The following is an 18,532-nucleotide window of genomic DNA, read 5'->3' as shown; positions in this document are numbered from 1 at the left end:
CCACCATATAACATGCTGGAAAAGGCTAAACTGTGAAGACACTAAAAAGATGAACTGTTGCCAGGAGTAGCCAGGGGGAAGAAGGAATGAATAGAGCAGTACAGAGAATTTTTAGTGTATGAAAATAACTCTCTAGATTCTACATGTCACGGTACATTTGTCCAAACCCCACAGAACGTACAACACTAGGAACAAACCCTAATGTAAACTGTGGACATTGGATGATTATGATGTGTCACTGTGAGTTCAAAGATTGTCACTAATGTACCACTCTGGAGGGACGGTGATCATGAAGAAGGGTATGCAGGGGGTATATGGAAATTCTCAGTACTTTCTGCTCAATTTAGCTGTGAATCCAAGATTGCTCTGAAAAATTAAGCCTACTTTTTATAAAAGGAAAGAAAAAGAAGCCAGGCAGCACACCGGTGTTGACTTGCCCCAGCCTCCTCACACCTTTATTACATCTCTGCGTGTTGCAAGGCCACTGCTCTTCCCAGGCAAGGACTGGTGGGGGGGGAGGAGGGGAAGACGAAGGAAGGCAAAGGACTGTCTTTTGCCCAGTGTTCTGTGACCTTGACTTAGTGTTCCAGGGCACAGCGGGGGAAGGCTCAGACCCTACTGGGCTTCTTGGCGTCCTTGCTCTTGGTCGGCATGAAGGCGCTGAGCTCCTCGATGAGCATCTCCATGCGGGCGGTGACCTCGGTCACTGTATCAATGACCAGCTTCTGCTGCAGCTTCAGTTCACTGTTTTTCCACAAGGCCTTGCTCTCCTCCTGGAAGGCCCGGTGCTCCTCCCACAGCACGTGCGCCCTGTTCTCCTCACGCAGGGCCTGCAGGGCCTGATTCATCTCTCTCAGGAGCTGCAGGCACTGGCCACCGTCGAGCAGGCCTGGGCCTGCCTTGCCCTCCTCTTCCTCGGAAGGCCCAGACAGGTTGTTGACCATCTCCCGTAGGGCGCGCAGCGTCTTGGCGTCCTCCTGTGGGGCCGAGGGTCCTTTGGACTCCTCGAAGGGGGAGGAGAGGCCTGGGCCCTGATCCGGCAGCAGCCCGGGGCCGTGAGGCTCCTCGCTGGGAGAGGGTGCTACCTGGTCTTCCTCTGTGGGGACGGCCTTGTCCTCTGTCTGGGCCCAGTAGGCCTGTCTCTGCTCCAGCAGCCGCTGCAGGGTGCGGTTCTCCTCCATGAGGAGCTGCAGGGTGCGGTTCTCCTCCCTGAGCTGCTGAAGGGCGACGGTCTCCTTGCCCCGGAACGTCTGCAGGGCCGCGTTGTACTTCTTCGCCGCCTCCAGGGGCCTGCTGTCCTCGTGCAGCAGGGGCGAGGGAGCCCGGCTCCTCTCCCCGCCCCGCGCGGCCTTGTGCTCCTCCCAGAGGACCTGCAGGATCTTGTTGTTCTCCTCCCGCAGGGCCTTGTTCTCCTCGCGCAGAGACTTGTTCTCCTCCTGCAGCAGGCGCTCCTTGGCCAGCCTCTTGTGCAGTTTATGGTGGAAGGAGGGCGAGGGGGAGAAGTATGGAGGCTGCAGGCGGCAGTTCTCGTTCACCCACCGCCCGTCCTGGAAGACGAACATCTCGTCGCTGAGCTGCACCCACGGCGGGTTGTAGTCCAGCTCTGGGTCGGCCTGGGAGGCGGTGGGGCGCTCCATGGGGTCCCCGGGCACCGAGGAGAAGCGGTTCAGCGGGTAGGCGTGCTGGCTGACCACCCTGCGGCCCAGCCGGGGCGGGGCGGCCTGCCTCGCACATCGAGGGGTGCCGTGCAAGTTGTGGAGCCTCAGGGAGGGCTCGGATGTGCCCCTCTGTGGGAGAGAAGGGGAAGACCAGCGTTAAGGACGGGGCTGACACGTCCAGGCCTGGCTGGTAAGCCGACAGGCCAGGACACCCCCACATAAGCCCAGTCTGTGAGTCTGGCCCAGCCACGGTGAGTGCTTTTGCTTCCTGGGGTCCTCACAAGGTAGCCCAGCTGATCCTTGTTATTCCAGGTGGGTCTGTTCTATAAAGGCACTCCAGCACGGAATTAGTGAATGCTGCATCATTGCTTCTAGAGGAAATAGAGGCTAGGTTCCTCCCAGCCTCTGGCCACAACATTTTTGCCATCTGATCCATGTCTAACCTTGTTTTGGGTGTGCTTCTGTTGGAAGACACCTTAATTAATGTGTATTGTTGATTCAGCAGCATCGAACTTGCCCTTAGCAGCGCTGTCACGCATGTCTGAGGGAAGCTTCCCTAACATGTACCGCAGGACACAGCCTGCTTGTGATTGGGAATACTACACTTGGTTTCGAGTGGCTTGGGAGCCACTTTATCAGCAAAATCACCAACAGAAAGCTCAAGAATGCAGAAAACATGACACAAAACAAACTAAAGACACTGTTTTCCAGTATGAGAGCTGGAACAAGAAGGCCTCTCAGCTAGGGACTCATCTATCTGTGCATGTCCAGGAATGACCATAGAAGTGCTATGAGCTGATTTGAGGGTCGCAAATGTGATTTGAGGTCACATTTTAGTGAATAGGCAAATTTGGAAATATGTAATTCATGAATACTGAGAATTGACTGTGTATCATGGAAATTAAAGGCATCGATTCTAGAGTCAACCATATGCTTTAAGTTCTAGCCTCACCACTTATCAGTTACAAGAATGTAGGCAAGTTATTTGAGCTTTGGTCTCCACAATTTCATACTGGAAACATTGCATCTACTTTCTTTCCTTATGAGGACTTTTCAGGATTAAAAAAGGCAATGTATGAAACCACTTAGCACGGGCTCTGGCACTGTCACCCTAGAGGGGGAACTAACACTGTTCCCAAGTACCCAGTCATAGGTGTGCACCCACACTTGGCACTAGTAGAGGGGCAGCATGAATCACCCAACAGCCATCCAAATTGCCGTGTCCAAAATGGCGGCACTGTTGGTCATCCAGCTTTCTCCCTTGCCCTGTTTGGGCTCCTTCTCCACTCTTGACCACCCTTGAGTTTTTTCTGCCAGCAGCTTCTAAAACCACTACCCCAGCCCCCAACACAGGGCTAGGCTCAAAGCGGAGTCCAGCTGACAATTTTGGAAAGGAAGAGCACCATCCCAGATATATCACTGAGCGTTGAGAGCTCAACATGTGATAAAGACAGCAAAGGCACCAAGGAGTTCATGATGGTAGCCAGAACCCTCGAGTCCACAACACAAAGCAGGGATCAGATCCGCAGAGCTTAAATCCAGTAAGCCAGCTGGCTCTCACACTTCCCAGTACAGAAAAATAACTCAAATGAGTTTTGTTGGTTTTTTTTAGTTGGAGTCTCACTCTGTTGTCCAGGCTGGAGTTCAGTGGCATGCTCACAGCCACCGCAGCCTCTACCTGCTGGGCTCGGGCAATCCTTCCACCTCAGCCTTCCAAGTAGCTGGAATTATAGGCATGCGCCACCATGCCCAGCTAATTTTTTGATTTTTTGTAGAGATGAGGTCTCACCAAGTTGCCCAAACTGGTCTTGAACTCAGGCAATCCTCTCACCACAGCCTCCCAAAGTGCTGGGATTACAGGTGTGAGCCACTGTGCCCGGCCTCCAAGTGATTTTTTAATTTTTTTTTGAGTTGGAGTCTTACTCTGTTGCCCAGGCTGGAGTACAGTGGCATGCTCCCAAACACCGCAGCCTCAAACTGCTGGGCTCAGGTGATCCCCCCACCTCAGCCTTCCAAGTAGCCGGAACTACAGGCACGCACTACCACACCCAGCTAATTTTTTTGATTTATTGTAGAGACAGGGTCTCACCATATTGCCCATGCTGGTCTCGAACCCGCAGGCTCAGGCAGTCCTCTTGCCTCAGTCTCCCAAAGTGCTGGGATTATAGACTTGAGCCACCTGTGAATCTTAAATGCAGATTTCTCAGCCTCCCATGGCAAGTCTGATTCACTCCATATGAGGTGTGGCCCAGGAATCTGCATTTCTAACCAGCTCCCTTAGGTGATTCTGGCTGCTAGTGGTTAGGACAGATATAAGTCAAGTCGAATGAGCAATTTGCCTAGGTGAGGGTTACACCAGGGTTAAAGACTGAGGGGTCAATATTGGGGGTCTCAGGAACGCTTGTCCTGGTTCTATTACTTTTTTTTTCTTTTTTTTTTTTTTTTGAGTTGGAGTCTCACTCTGTTGCCCAGACTGGAGTGCAGTATCTGCTCCCGGCCACCGCAGCCTCGCCTGCTGGGCTCCGTCGATCCTTCTGCCTCAACCTTCCAAGTAGCTGGAATTATAGGCGCGCGCTACCACGCCCAGCTAGTTTTTTACTTATTGTAGAGGTGAGGTCTCACCAAGTTGCCCAGGCGGGTCTCGAACCTGCGGGCTCAGGCAATCCACTCACCTCAGCCTCCCAAAGGCACGGGATTACAGGCTGAGCCATCGAGCCCAGCTTGGTTCTATTACTAATGGGCAGTTTGAAACCAGAGAGCTCTCTCTTCCTTTCTGAGACCCAGACTATTCACGAGTAAACAGAGGGAGTCAGACTCCATGATCTTAAAGGAACCTTCTAACCTTCAAAGTCAATGAAACGTACCTGTAGCGTAAAAACAATCGTATGTGCTTGGCTTAGTTCACAACACCGTTGTGAGGATTGAATGAGATAACGGAGCAAAAAGGTTTTTAAAACTGCCAAGTGCCATGGAATTGTTAGGTTTTGTTATCAGGAAAAGTAGATTTCACTAACGCAAGAATTCTGAGATGGATTCAAAGACGCGAACCGGCGGCACACACATTGGAGAAGAAGCGACAATGGCAGCAATGAATCTAAGTAAAAATAAGATCATGATAGCTACTTTTAAATACCCCGAGAGCATTTCATCCAAGTACCTCAAAGTGCTTTCCAAATATCAATTCCTTATGTCTTAGGTTATTTCACAATTGAACAGATAGAAAAGATAGAAAACAAGTCAAGTTATCTGCTCTACATATGTGTGTAGGGAGAGATATATAATTAGAATTCTTTAAGACTGGAAGATAAATAGAAGATGCAGTTCTATGCCATTAACTTTGCAATAAGCACACGTCGTTAACTTTGTAAGGATATGCTCAAGCTTCCAGACAGCAAAGGCGCGAGGGCATTGTGCAATCAGAATCTTAGTTACTTTAAATAAATTCAGCCTCTGTGGTTTTCACATTTCTCAATTGGGAAAGCACATTGGCTCCTTTGGCAGAATGAAACTCAATGTAGATAACCCAGTAGGTTTAAGGTCCTGAGAGCCAACGTTGATGGGAAGATTAGCCAAGGCCAATAAGAAGTGGATCTTAAGAACCAGTGTGCAGGGCTCCATCTCAGCAAAATCTGCCTCCAGAAGATACTATCATGGAAAAATGTGGTTTTAGTTAACAGTTGTATCCCAATCCCAAGAAGGAAAGGGAAGAAGGAAACAAATATTGAGCCCCAATTTCCTATAGACCCTGAGCTAAACATTTTACCTACTGAATTCATGTAATCCTCACCAAACTGACATATAAGAGACTACCACTACTCCCATTTTATGACTGGAGAAACTGAAACTCAGAGAAGTGAAATAACCAGCACTAGTTCACTTACGAAGACACAAACTCACTTCCAGCTCTTTGAACTATATGTTGGAAGTACACACGTGGAAAATCGCCATGGATTTATCAAAGGATTGCAGTACTTTGGGGGTCAAAATATTTTTTCGTTAACATTTTAATATGGAAAATTTCAAACATATACAAAGCAAAGAGATTCATCTAATAAATGTTCATGCAGCCATCATCCAGCTTCACCAAATGTCACATGCCATGCTTCATTCAGCCCGTTACCGATTCCATAATGTCTCCACACCACTATTTGAAAGCAAAGCGACATCATGTCATTTAATCCATTAATACATCACTGTGTATCTATGTAACAGAACCACAATACCATGATCACTCCTTTACATTTTAACAACAATCCCTTAATATCAGCAAATACTGAGTCAGGTTCAAATCCCCCTCCCCCCCGCCACAGTCTTAATTTCTTCTTTACTCTTGTTTTATTTCAATCAGAGAAGTACTCTTCTCTATCCAACTATCCATCCAAAGAGGAATCACTCGTGCTTTATGCCTCTTCACGTTTAAGTCCACAGTGATGTTCAGCTACCTTTGTTTTACATTCCAAACTGGTTACCCAAGCAGCTTTCGACTGGCCCCACAACAGAGATGCACTAAATGAAACCTGAAAATGTTGCATACCCCTGACTATCACCAACCTGAATATCTGGGCTCTTGTCCTTTTGCACATCATCAGGTGACCTTGATCACATTCTCTCACTTTGTGGCCTTAGTGTCCACTTATGCATAATGAAGGGTTGGAGGCATTATCTCTAAGTGTCCTCTGGACCTAACTTTCCCAGGTCCAGTGGATACACACTTGGAAACCGGCTTCACTGTGGCTCCGGCAGCTTCTCTTTCCAACCTAGTTGGCATCTTATCCTCTTCCCAAGCAGGCCTCGTGCTTTCTCTGTTCTGTGCCCACAGCACCTAATCCAGGAAATGTTAATAGACTAGTAGGTCTTCCTTAATGGAAGACTTCCATTACTTACTTAACAGGAAACCAAATTCTCTTGACTGAATCCTACAGTCTTCCCTCCTGTCCCCAGACAAGACCAAGAAGGTGGTCAAGTCCAGCATTACCTCAGGGCTTAGTTTCTTAGAACACATACATTTTTTTCCTTAAAAAAAATTTTTTTGAGACAGGGTCTTGCTCTGTCAATCAGGCTGAAGTGCAGTGGCATGATCATAGCTCACTACAGCTTCACACTCCTGTACTCAAGCGATCCTCCCACCGGGATTACAAGAGTGAGCCTCTGCACGGGACCATAGGATGTAAACATTTTAAAAACATCTAAATAGTCACGTATTAATTTGAATGAGTATTAGAAAAATACACCTATTTTATCAAACCCATAATCCTATAATATTACTAAAGCAGCACTGTTTCTGTTTCTGAAAGTGAGAAGATTTAAGGAAAAAATATTAGATATACATGTATTTTCAGATGTGACAAGAATAATTGTTGAACTTGGGAAGACATTAATCCAAAACAAATTATTTTTTTCTGTGATAGTTCCCAGATTCCAATCAGAGCTAGCTGCATTTACTCCTCAAAGGAAACCTCTTTTTTGGCCTTGTGAAAATTCCTCACCCTAATCATACTCCTGTTTAGAATGTTATTCACCAATTTTTCCTCCATATTTATGTCAATCAACTAACATTATTCAGTGTCAACTATGTCCCAAACTCACAGACCCTTCTCTCGGGGAACTTCCAGTCAATTTGAAGGAACAATGAATAGTGCCACAAATGAGAGAGGTCAAAATGCAGGAAGCATCAGTGAAGGCAGCAAGGAACGGGAAACAGGGGACCAGATATGATTACGCCAGAAGAGTCCCACCTCGGTACTGTATGAAGGCATGACCTTTAAAAAGTCACTTAATTTCTGTGCCTCAGTTTCCACATCTAGAAAATGTAGATGCTAACATGATTTAGGTCCACCCCATGTTTATGTAGATAGGGCCAACGCCCAACTCTAGGGCATGCTATTCACAACCTTTAGCACAGTGTACCTCTCGCACCTTGCTATGAATGGTTATCTGTTGCAACATCACAACTGCCTTACTTATTTCAGAGGGTTTATTGTAGAGGTCAGATATCAAAAGAGACTTTGTGACATTTTCTTTGTTTATAATAAGCTACAAACATGCAAGAAGGGTTACCACATTTAGAAGAGAAATTACTTAATATTTCCTTAAAGGAAAAATTGTGTAGAACAAGAAAAAGAACATAACCCTTACTGAGTGACTATTGTGTGTAGATGAGATGCAAACTGATTTCCATATTCATATGTAATATCTTACCCCAAACAACTGGCATGGTTCTGCCTAAGATCACACAGCTGGCAAGGCAGCAGAGTTTAAAATAGGATACTTGACTCCAAACTCCACACTCATTCTAGCATTTCACAGTGCACAGATATGTTATTTCGCATGTGTTGATATCATTACTTTGTGATGGTTCTCTTACAACCAGTCCCCTCCCCGTCCCATTAAATAAATTGTGTGATAAAATTATATACATTTAAATAAATTGCATAATAAATTAATTCCTGTTAACTAAATTCCAGCATAAATAAATTTCAATTCTCTAAAAACAGTGACCTGTCTCTTGTTTTTTTGACATTGCTCGTCCAGGGAATTAGAACAACAATCTTCAGATGCAGTGGAAGCTTAATGAGTCCTTGCCAATGAATGAGTCAACCAAAATGCACTAAAAGGTTAGGAGGAAATATATTTAACTATAAGCAATTGAATATTTTATCATGTTTGGTCTACAAAAGTGGCAATATTTTTTGTCTTAATATTTTAGTGCTTTTAGTAAAGCTGTATCCTCATTTCAATTCATATTTAAAAACTTTTAAATAGACCAGCCTAGGCAACATAGTGAGACTTTATCTCTACAAAAAAATTTAAAAACTTAGCCAGGCGTGGCACACACCTGTAGTCCCAGTTATTGAGGAGGCTGAGGCAGAAGGATCACTTAAGCCTAGGAGGTCAAGCCTAATTGAGTCGTTATCAAGCCACTGCACTCAAGCTTGGGCAAGAGTGAGACCCGGACTCAAATACAAAAATCTTTCAAATAGCCCCAGGGCATAGCTATTACTGCATGATGTAAAATCTGTAATGGTGGGTTTCCCTGTGTACATTTCACAAAGCCCTAGGTCCATCTGTGTAGCCCCTTCGAGAAAGCTACCCACCCCCCGCACACAAGCATGCTCATTGTTCATTTTGTCATCTTGAATCGATACTTCAATAAGGGCAGATGTCCTAAATTCCCAGGAGTTTGGGGCTTAAAATTCCTACCTCTGATCTTGAGAAAGTCACTTCACTTCTCTAAATGTCACCTCTAAAATGAGCCCAAACATAGCTGCCTACTTCCTGGGGTCGTCAAGAGGGCAAGAAAGTGGTAGGCAACCTGTCATAAAGACCAACAGATGGCCCAGCGTGGTGGCTCATGCCTGTAATCTCAGCACTTTGGGAGGCCAAAGCGGGAGGATTGCTTGAGCCCAGGAGTTCAAGACTGGCTTAGGTAACATAGTGAGACCTCGTCTCTACAAAATTTTGTTTTAAAAATTAGCCAGCCATAGTGGTGCACACCTGTAGTCCCAGCTGCTCTGGAATAAGGTGGAAGAATCACCTAAGCCCAAGGGATCGAGGTTGTGGTGAGCCATGACCATGCTACTGCACTCCAGCCTGGGCAACAGAGTGAGACCTTGACTCAAAATTTAAAAAAAAAAATTTTTTTTTTAAATAAAATGACCAACATCTAGTTCTACTGGTAAGATTTAAACATTCCTGGTCTAAACCACCATAGCAAATGTAGAATATATTTCTTTACAAAAGGGCTGTTCAAAAAGCAAGTATCCGAGCTGAGCACACACAGGCAGGTATAGGACCCCAGGCCTCCTCAGCCTATGTTTGAAACCAGTTCCCTCTCTGAAGGACTCCTCAACCAGTGGTATTACTGGGTTGGTTTCATGGGCTGAGCTAATCTGCCCTGACATCCTTTAGCCTGATAAGAGCTCTGCCAATGAAAAGCCCCTGGAGCAACCCAGAAAGTTTCTCCAAAGCCTGGGAAGTAAAGCCTCTGGTAGAAAGAACTGTCTCTCTCCTGCCCTCTGAGAAATGCCCTCATAAAGGGATATAGATCCAGGAAGTAAGAGAGAAAAAGACTGGCTTTTTCATGAAAGGATGGGATAGGAAGTTGATGCCAAAGAAAATATAACTGACTGTGGGACCATCATATCCTTCCACCAGGTGTTCTTAGAAAAGCAACCAAGAAACTGTCCTCAGGAGCAATGTGCTTATTGCTGTGACCAAATGACACATTAGGGTTGGTGGTCCAGGAAGGGCCCTGGGCACGCATATCATCCTCGTGGATACTCAAATCCCATCTGTGGGTTGGAATTCTTCCTTAGCATTAGGCCTGGCCCGTTCCCTGGCGTCTCCTTCTTAAATATGAGTGGTCCTGGGAGGAAAAGCCTTGAGATCACCAACAACCCTATGCCTCTGGTCAGATCACTTGCCACCAAGAACATGGAAGAGCAGACAATTGAAAAAAGGGAGGCAAACCGGGCTCGGTGGTTCAGCCTGTAATCCTGTGCTTTGGGAGGCTGAGGTGAGTGGATTGCCTGAGCCTGCGGGTTCGAGACCCACCTGGCAACTTGGTGAGAACTCATCTGTACAATAAATCAAAAATTAGCCAGCTTGGTAGCGCGCGCCTGTAGTTCCAGCTACTTGGAAGGCTGAGGCGAAAGAATCGCCAGAGCCCAGCAGATAGAGGCTGCGGTGACCGGGAGCGGCCACTGCACCCCAGTCTGGACGAAGGAGTGAGACTCCAACTCAAAAAAAAAAGGGGAGGCAAAGGGCAAAGACCACAGGGCACAGGGGAGGTGATAGGACCAAATTCCCTTGCCGATGTTGCAGGACTCTTAAGAAGAAGGACCCTTTGGATGAGGCCTTTTGGGGTGGATTTACTGGGGCTGGGGCTTCCCATCCAAAGAGTGTGGGGACAAGACTGAACAATGAATAGCTGGGCTTAGCTGTTGTGCACTGACGTTCTCTCCACTCCCAGAAAAATGTAGCTACTACAGTCCAGAAGAGAAGTCCAAACATTTCCGGCAGAGTCCAAGCTCGCTGACCAAGTTTTTTAAATACCAATTTTGTCAACATTACTGAGTACCGGGTAGTGCTATCAGAGAACACACAGCCATCTGAGGTACATTTAGGCCGTGTGAAGCTGAGACGCCCTAGGATCCCAGAATGAAAAGCTAAGTATGCTGATTTCCAGATGAAACGGCAAAACTGAGTCTCACTGCCATCATTTTAAATTAACTCAGCTCCCTAGCAACACGACCAAGCCAATGTTTGTTTTAATAGATGCTCACAGGTAAAAGGATAGTTCACAAGGTAAATGTGATTCATTTTGGTAGAAATACAACGTTAACAGCAAAGAGGATAACGGAGATGTCATCTGTGGTAGTTTTAGACAATTGTTTAACAGAATCTCCTGAAATCTTCCTCTGACTTGTGATTCCACTTGACAGAGGTGGGGTACCATCAGTAAGATTCCACCGCTTCTGAGCAACAAACCCAGACAAAGGGGAAGGAGAAAAGGCAGCAGGGAGGGGTGACGGTGGCACTGGAGGGGGCTATGGGAGCGTGTTCTGATCTGGTGCAGCTCCTTCTTAATGACCTAGGAGTAAACAATGCCTTAATGAAATTCACAGAGCACGCTCATTGGGGAAATGCGGATGCCTGGGAGAACTCCATCATTATGTACAAAAGGAACAGGAAATAACATTGATGGCTTGCAAGTTAATGCACTGGAGGGAAATAGATCAGAAAACACAAATATTTAATGCGACTAAGAAAAAGGGGAAATCAATAAGACCCGAAAAGACCTAAGGGTGATAACAAGTAGTGAATCACAGGCCTTTGCAGTGTAACTGAGGAGCCCGAAGCATGGAGGGACTGGGAGACAGGTGCCAGAGACACTTTCTGGAAAAAGAGCGGCCGCTGCAAGTCCCTTCTAAAATGAACTCCATTACAGAATAAAGCAGCATGTGGCAGAGGCATACAGAGAGCTCAAGGATGAGCAGTTAAAATGGGGGAGAGGAGGCACCATCTCCTAATAGCTAGAGAAGAATCACAGAGCTAAGATGTGATCTGGACCAGCCAAGAGGCATGTGCCCAGCTCGTGGCATAGCAGAGCGCATGGGTGGGGATCTGGGTCAAAGCTCCTTCCTCCAGCTCTGCCACCACTAGTGGGGTTGCTTTAGTTCCCAGTTCCCATACCTGTAAAATCTCTACTTCACACTCGCATGGCCCTGTGCCCACCACATGGTCCCATCAGTGTTCAGTCAATATTCCCTCCCCTGCTTGCTTCCCAGATCAATCCTTTCCCCCAAGCCATGTGCCATCTCATTTGGGAGGCAGAGAGAGCACCTTCATCCTTCCCACGGCCCCGGTGGTGGCTAGGTTCGTATCACCTAGCTCTAGACACCCATGATCCTCCCCACAAGAGCTCGTCTTGAGCATCCTGGCAGGTGTCCAAAACCTGGTGCGTGCCTGGGGCACAGGGCAGATATCTTCTCCTTCCACCCTGCCCTCCAAAACACAGCAGCAGCACCAGGTCCTCCAGCACAGGAAGTGGGCGGTTACAGAACAAGCTCCACTGTCTTATGCCACCTTGTCTCCTCCTTGACTTTTGGACTCTTTCTGGGAGCTGGGTAGGAGGAGTTGTGCTGGCTGTGATGGAGGAATCTTTCCAATCTCTATCACCCAGCCACTACTCTTTCACATCCCATTCCTGTCCTCATGCTTACCCCCAGGTTGGCATCCTCTACCTGTTCCTTAGCCATGTAAAGATTGGTTTATGTGGGCTGTAAAGGAAACCAAAGCAGCAACCCCCATCCTCAGGGCAGTATGGTCCACAGAACTCCATATGTATTTCAAGTAGAAAGAATCAGACCTGTAGGGATTCCTACAGCTTGTTGTCATTCTGTTGAACGATCAGGAGAAAGTTATCTTATATCTGGCTAAGATTCATTAGCTGCAATGTATAGAAAGGTGACTGCTCATTACATAGTTATAATAATAATGTGAAAACAAATGTTCAGAATGTTTTCTTGTTTCCTTTTTTTTTTTTGCCACCTGTTGAACATAACTGCCTACAATTATATAATAGGCTAGGTGTGGTGATTCACGCCTGTAATCCCAGCACTTTAGGAGGCCAAGGCAGGAGGATTGTTTCAGTCCAGGAGTTCAAGACTAGCCTGGGAAACATAGTGAAACCTCATCTTTACCAAAATAAATAAATTAAAAATTAGCCAAGCATGGTGCTGAGCACCTGTAGTTCCAGCTACTTGGGAGGCTGAGGTGGGAGATTGCCTGAGCCCAGGAGGTCAAGGCTGTGGTGAGCCGTGATCATGCCACTGCACTCCAGCCAGGGTAACAGAGTGAGACCCCAACTCAAAAACAACAATGACAACTATAGACATAAAGTGCCCACTGGTCATCAACCCTCCTCCTGCACAGCCCTGGACAGAGCCCTGGTTACCTCTGCATTGGACTCCTCCATCCTACATTTCAACCCCTATGGTTGCATGGCCATGGTCTTCTAATAGGACCTTGATCTTCTGATGAGATCTGAGATGACTCTGGAGAGAGCAAGGCCACCCCTTTGTGACATAGCAGCAGTAAAAACAATTCAACCAAGAGGACCCCACCAAGGAAACAGCTGATTGCAGGAGGAGACCTCCAGCCTGTCAGGACCAATGAATTGGCCTCAGAAACACCCGTGCCCATCCCCCTTACACACTATCTTTGGTACATAGCGGGGCTTAATTCTCTTGGCGTCTCCAAATGATTCTGCATCCCTGTGTCCCATACTAGATTTTCTTCTCACTGATTCATTCATATGCATTTGATTCCAAGACCCAGTTCTAATTATTACCACACCCCACCTCCTCCCTCGGAAATCCAAAGTAGTTGAAAACAGTCAGCAACAAAAGATCTTGTTTTGAGAAGGTTGGATTATTTCAGCGTATCATAGAAACTTGGAATGTTAGGACTGAAAGTTCTCACCAGGTTATCTAACCCAACCACTTCATTCAAGGAAGGGGAATCAAGGCCCAGAAAGGCTGCGTGACCTTCCCCAGCACACAGCTGGTTGGCAGCCAACCCACAACTAGAATCTGAGGCCCTGACTCCTGTACTCATTCTATAACATCTTGTTAAAACTTTTTGAGGAGAGCTATTCTGACTAACACTGTGATTACATCCTTCTGTGATTATCCCTACCTGAGGTAGAACAACATTGATTGGAATCTCTAGGCTTTCAGATCTGCTATCTCTTTTTCTTGTAAAATTTGGCCTTGAGTGCTGTAAAAAAAGAGAAGATAAGGTATCTGCTTCTCAACTCATCCTTGGGCCTCAATTTCTCACCTGGAAAACACACAACTTTCTACTTTTTTATGCCCCTCCTGTCAAATATGTACATTATGAAAATCCGAGTCTGAAAGAATGTGTAAGTGATATCTGGCAAGATGCTTCATCAGTCTCTGAACAGAAATTAAGAGAGTATTATAGTTAATGTAAAAGCCCCTTGAAAGTCCTTGAAGCAGAGGTAACCGAAGCTTGTCTAAGATAATTATTTCTATCTCCAGTAAAAAGCCATACCAATGTGAGGTGCCAGGTATAGGTCCTATGCAGAAGTTGGTCACCAAAACACTCAGAACATTCCAGAGGTGACATCACAAAACAGTATGGTATTTTTCAGGGCTCATAATTTCTCTCTGAGTGTCACGGATGGGAATGAGGCATCTGACAGGCAGGAAGAGCTGGTGTTGGCTGTGACCACAGGGCTGGTGAGGGTCAGTGTGACACACAATAGCCCAAGCACTAGCCCCTGTTGAGTCATGTTGACTGCCAATGATATCCTCACTACCAGGCTAGGTTGAGAGCCCTCTTGTCTCTCGGGAGGTAGCATCTTCTTCTGAGAGTTGAATAAGTCAAGGAGAAAGAAACATGAATGGAATTCTGCCAGGCCAAGGGAGGAAATGTAATCTGAGCTGTTTTTGATACTGCCCAATTCTCTGACACTACAATTCAGTCTCATTCTAACACTATCCACCTGGAGTTAGGATCAGATCCCGTTAAGTCAGGGCTCAGTCCCACAAGATTGCCTCACTTCATATGCCAATCACAAGTTTGGGCCACCTGTACTTCTGACTGATTGGTTATAAGTCAGGGGTTCCTACAACCCACTCCTTGGGTTCAATAATTTGCTAGAGTGGCTCATAGAACTCAGGAAAATACTTATGATTACAATTTTGTTGTAAAGACTACAATTCCAGAACAACCAAATGGAAGAAATACACAGAACAAGGTATTGGAGGGTGGAGGTGGTGGCAAAGATCTTCCATACTTCCTCTGGGCATTTCACATTCCCAGCATCCCAATGTGTTCACCAACCCGAAGCTCTCTGAACCCCATTGTTTAGGAGGTTTGTGGAGCTCTCATTACATAGGCACGATTAATTAAAGTATTGTCCAGAGAGAATTAAATAATTGTCCATAAGTTGAACTCAATCTCCAGCCCGTCTCCCCTTCCCAGAGGTGGGCGGGGGTGTCTTAGGACTCTGAAAGTTCCAAGTCTCTAATTCTATGGTTGGTTCTTCAGCAACCAGACCCCATCTCCCAAGAGTCACCTCTTGAGCTTAAACTCAGGTGTATTCCAGTTGCACTTGTTATGAGCAACAAAAGACACTTCTGTCGCTCAGGAAATTCCAAGGGCTTTGGGAGCTCTCTGCCAAGAACCAGGGACAAAGGTCAAATATATACTTTTATTATACCATATGTAGAAACTGTATCAAGACCACAATGCCCAGCCCTCTGCCTTTAATTCTGTCAAATCATTCAGCTCTAGAGGCTGTTAATAGAAGCCCTTTTGTGTACCTCAAGCTTCTTATTAGCCAGAGAGCCCCAGTTCCACATTTTTATGCCGTAGATGGTGGGAAGGAAGTGGTAGACCAGGGTCAGCAGATCTGGAGATATCATAATCGCCTGTTTGCACATCACATATCATTACAAGCAAGCTTTGCTTTAAGAAAATCCAATGTACAAAGATGCAAAGATATACTTATGGAAACACCAAGAAGGTGATTAATTATATTACCAAAGATTTCTTCATTCTACAAAGGAACTCTTCAAAAGTTTCTTTTCTTTGGGTTTTTAAAATTGTGATTACATACAAATAACATTAAATTTACTATTTTAGGAAGGAAATGGTAGCTCACACCTATAATGCCAGCACTTTAGGAAGCCAAGGCAGGAGGATTGCTTCAACCCAGAAGTTCCAGACCAGACTGGGCAACATAGCGAGACCTCAACTCTACAAAAAAAAATCATAAAAATTAGCTAGGTGTGGCGATGCAAGACTGTAGTCCCAGCTACTCAGGAGACTGAAACGGGAGAAATTCCTAAGCCCAGAAGTTTGAGGCTGTGGTGAGCCGTGATCATGCCACAGCACTCCAGCCTGGGTGATAGAGTAAGACCTCGACTCAGAACAACAACAATTATAGACATAAAATGCCCACTGGTCATTGACCTTCTTCCTGCACAGCCCTGGACAGAGCTTTCAGGCAATTACCTCTGCATTGGACTCCTCCATCCTACATTTTAACCCCTCTGGCTGCATGGCCATGATCTTCTAATGGGGCCTTGATCTTCCAACGGGGCCTTAAGTGACTCTGAAGAGAGCAAGGCTACCCCTTTGTGACATAGCAGCAGTAGAAACAATCCAATCAGGAGCACCCCACCAAAGAAACAACTGATTGCAGGAGGAGACCTGAGAATCTCCAGTCTGGGCAACAGTGAGACCCTGACTCAAAAAATATTAAATTAAATAAATTTTAAAAATGAATTTACCATCTTAAACATTATTTCGTGGGTAGTTCAGTAGTGTTGGCCATATTGTAAGTGAAAAATAAAATCCTAAATCCTTCAACTGACAGAATGGACCCCCTCTTGGCCAAAGGAACCCCAGACAAACCTTAAAAACTAAGTTCCTGGCCATGACAAAATGAGTGGTTGGACACATCTCGTTATACTCCATCCCTTTTGGAGTTTAGACACAATAGCTAGCCAAGGTTAATGTAAAAATAAAGATAATGAGACCGGCAAAACAGACTCTTTGTGGCAATAAGATACCAAATTATAAACAAGACCTAAGGTCATGCAAGACAAGACCTGTAGGTGACATAACAGGTCATTTTGACCCAGTATATTGTGGCTTGCTCTATGCTTAGCAGACTTCCTTATATTAACTGAAACATTCATTTCTGCTAACACCAAATTTTTAGACAAAGTTTTTTTCCTTTAACCAGTTGCAAGTTAAAGAATCCCTCAATCCACCTATGATTCGTAAGCTCCCATTTCGAGAAATCTTGCCTTTTAGGGCTAAACCAATGTATGCCTTCCATGTATTGATTTATGTCTTTGCCTGTAACACCTGCCTCCCTGAAATACACAAAACCAAACTATAATCTGGAGACCATTTAGTGGAGGGTTTCTTGCATTTGTTTTCCCTGGGCCATGGTCACTCATACTGGCTCAGAATAAACTTCTTTAAAATACTTTACAGAGTTTGTTTTTCTTTTTCGTTAACGATATTTACATTGTTGTGCAACAGATCTCTAGAATTTTTTCATCTTGCAAAACGAATACTCTATGCACATTAAACACTAATTACCCCATCCCCTCCCCTCAACCCTTAGCTACCATCTTTCTATTCTGGGTCTATGATTTTGACTCCTTTAGATGTGTGAGTGAAGTCAGAGTATTTGTTTTTGTGTGACTGACTTATTCATTTAGCATAATGGCATCAAGTTTCATTCATGCTTTGACATAGGACATTTTTCTTTCTAAAGAATGAAGAATACTGTATACACACACACACCCCACATTTTGTTTATTCATGCATCTGTTGATAAACATTTGTGTTGTTTCCACCTCTTGGCAATTGTGAATAGTGCTACAATGAACATAGGTATGAAAATATACCTTTGAGATCCTGCTTTGGATTCTTCTGGAAATGTACTCAGAAGTGGGATTGCTGGATATAATTTTCTGAGAAAACTCCACTCTGCTTTCCAAACCAGCTGCACCTTTCTACGTTCCCTTCAGCAAAAGTGTTTCAATATCACCACATGCTCACCAACACTTGCTTTCTCTTTTTCCAAGGATTGTTTTCTTTTAAGTGGTTAACTCCTATGCTGTCTGAAAACAGGATTCTGTTTTCAGTTATGCACACACCTCATACAAGCACCTGCACAGCCACCATGTTATGTAAGAAGAGCTGTGCACAGCACAATAGAAACGTGGAGTCATCAAAGTGTGAGGGCTGGAAGGGGTTACAGAGCTGAGAGGCTTGCGGCCCATCGTGGCTGAGATGGGGAGATTGAATGGAGAGGGAAGCTGTTTTATTTTTTTCCTAGGGCTATCCTAACAAAGGACCGGATATTTTATGGCTTAAAATAACAATGTGTTGTCTTATAATACTGGAGGCCAGAAATCCAAAATCAAGGCATTGGCAGAGGCATGTCCCTCTGACACCGTGCAGGAGAACCCTTCCTTGCCTCTCTCCTAGCTTGCAGTAGTTGTCCTAGATATTCTTCGACTTGCACCGCAGTACTTCCATCTCTGTCCTTACCAAAGAGCATGGTCTCATGGAGTGTCTGTCAATGTTCACCTCTTTTTATAAGGGCGCTGGTCGTATTGGATTAAGGTCCTACTCCAGTCTGTTCTCAGTTTAACAAATACTATCCAAAATGACCTTTATTTTCTAATAAGGTCACATGCTAGGACCTTATTAACACACCTGGTGAGGTAACTGTCTGGACATTGACTCCTCCCACCCCAGTCTGGCTTCTTCCTGCCCCTCCCCCAAGGAGCAGCTCCTGGCCAAGGGTGGTC

General features: G+C 45.4%; 1 protein-coding gene across 2 annotated transcripts; it reads right to left on the bottom strand.

Moving 5' to 3' along the window:
* Positions 1-608: 608 nt before the first annotated feature.
* On the bottom strand, positions 609-14,429 carry SPERT (spermatid associated). 2 transcript variants are annotated; one of them, XM_008062139.1, is made up of 3 exons: positions 14,238-14,429; positions 13,860-13,940; positions 609-1,787 (listed from the first exon to the last, which is right to left on the bottom strand). In XM_008062139.1, the coding sequence occupies exons 1-3, from the start codon at positions 14,310-14,312 to the stop codon at positions 609-611; spliced, it is 1,335 nt and encodes a 444-aa protein (XP_008060330.1). In that variant the 5' UTR covers positions 14,313-14,429. The 2 variants fall into 2 exon arrangements, with proteins under 2 accessions (XP_008060330.1, XP_008060331.1); XM_008062140.1 differs by lacking the exon at positions 13,860-13,940.
* Positions 14,430-18,532: the final 4,103 nt, after the last annotated feature.

Source organism: Carlito syrichta, unplaced genomic scaffold (assembly GCF_000164805.1).
Source record: "Carlito syrichta isolate Samal-C Ts95f unplaced genomic scaffold, Tarsius_syrichta-2.0.1 Scaffold305658, whole genome shotgun sequence".
NCBI lineage: Eukaryota > Metazoa > Chordata > Mammalia > Primates > Tarsiidae > Carlito > Carlito syrichta.
Note: the sequence above shows the minus strand (reverse complement) of the source record. Positions and strands in the feature narration are given on the sequence as shown.

Excerpts from the sequence above, each read along its gene's own strand:
- SPERT (XM_008062139.1), bottom strand. The coding sequence starts at position 14,312 with ATGTCACCTCTGGAATGTTCTGAGTGTTTTGGTGACCAACTTCTGCAT. Across the intron at positions 13,941-14,237 it reads ATACCTGGCACCTCACATTG|CACTCAAGGCCAAATTTTAC; the intron begins GTATGGCTTTTT and ends CTTTTTTTACAG. Across the intron at positions 1,788-13,859 it reads TCAATGTTGTTCTACCTCAG|AGGGGCACATCCGAGCCCTC; the intron begins GTAGGGATAATC and ends TCTCTCCCACAG.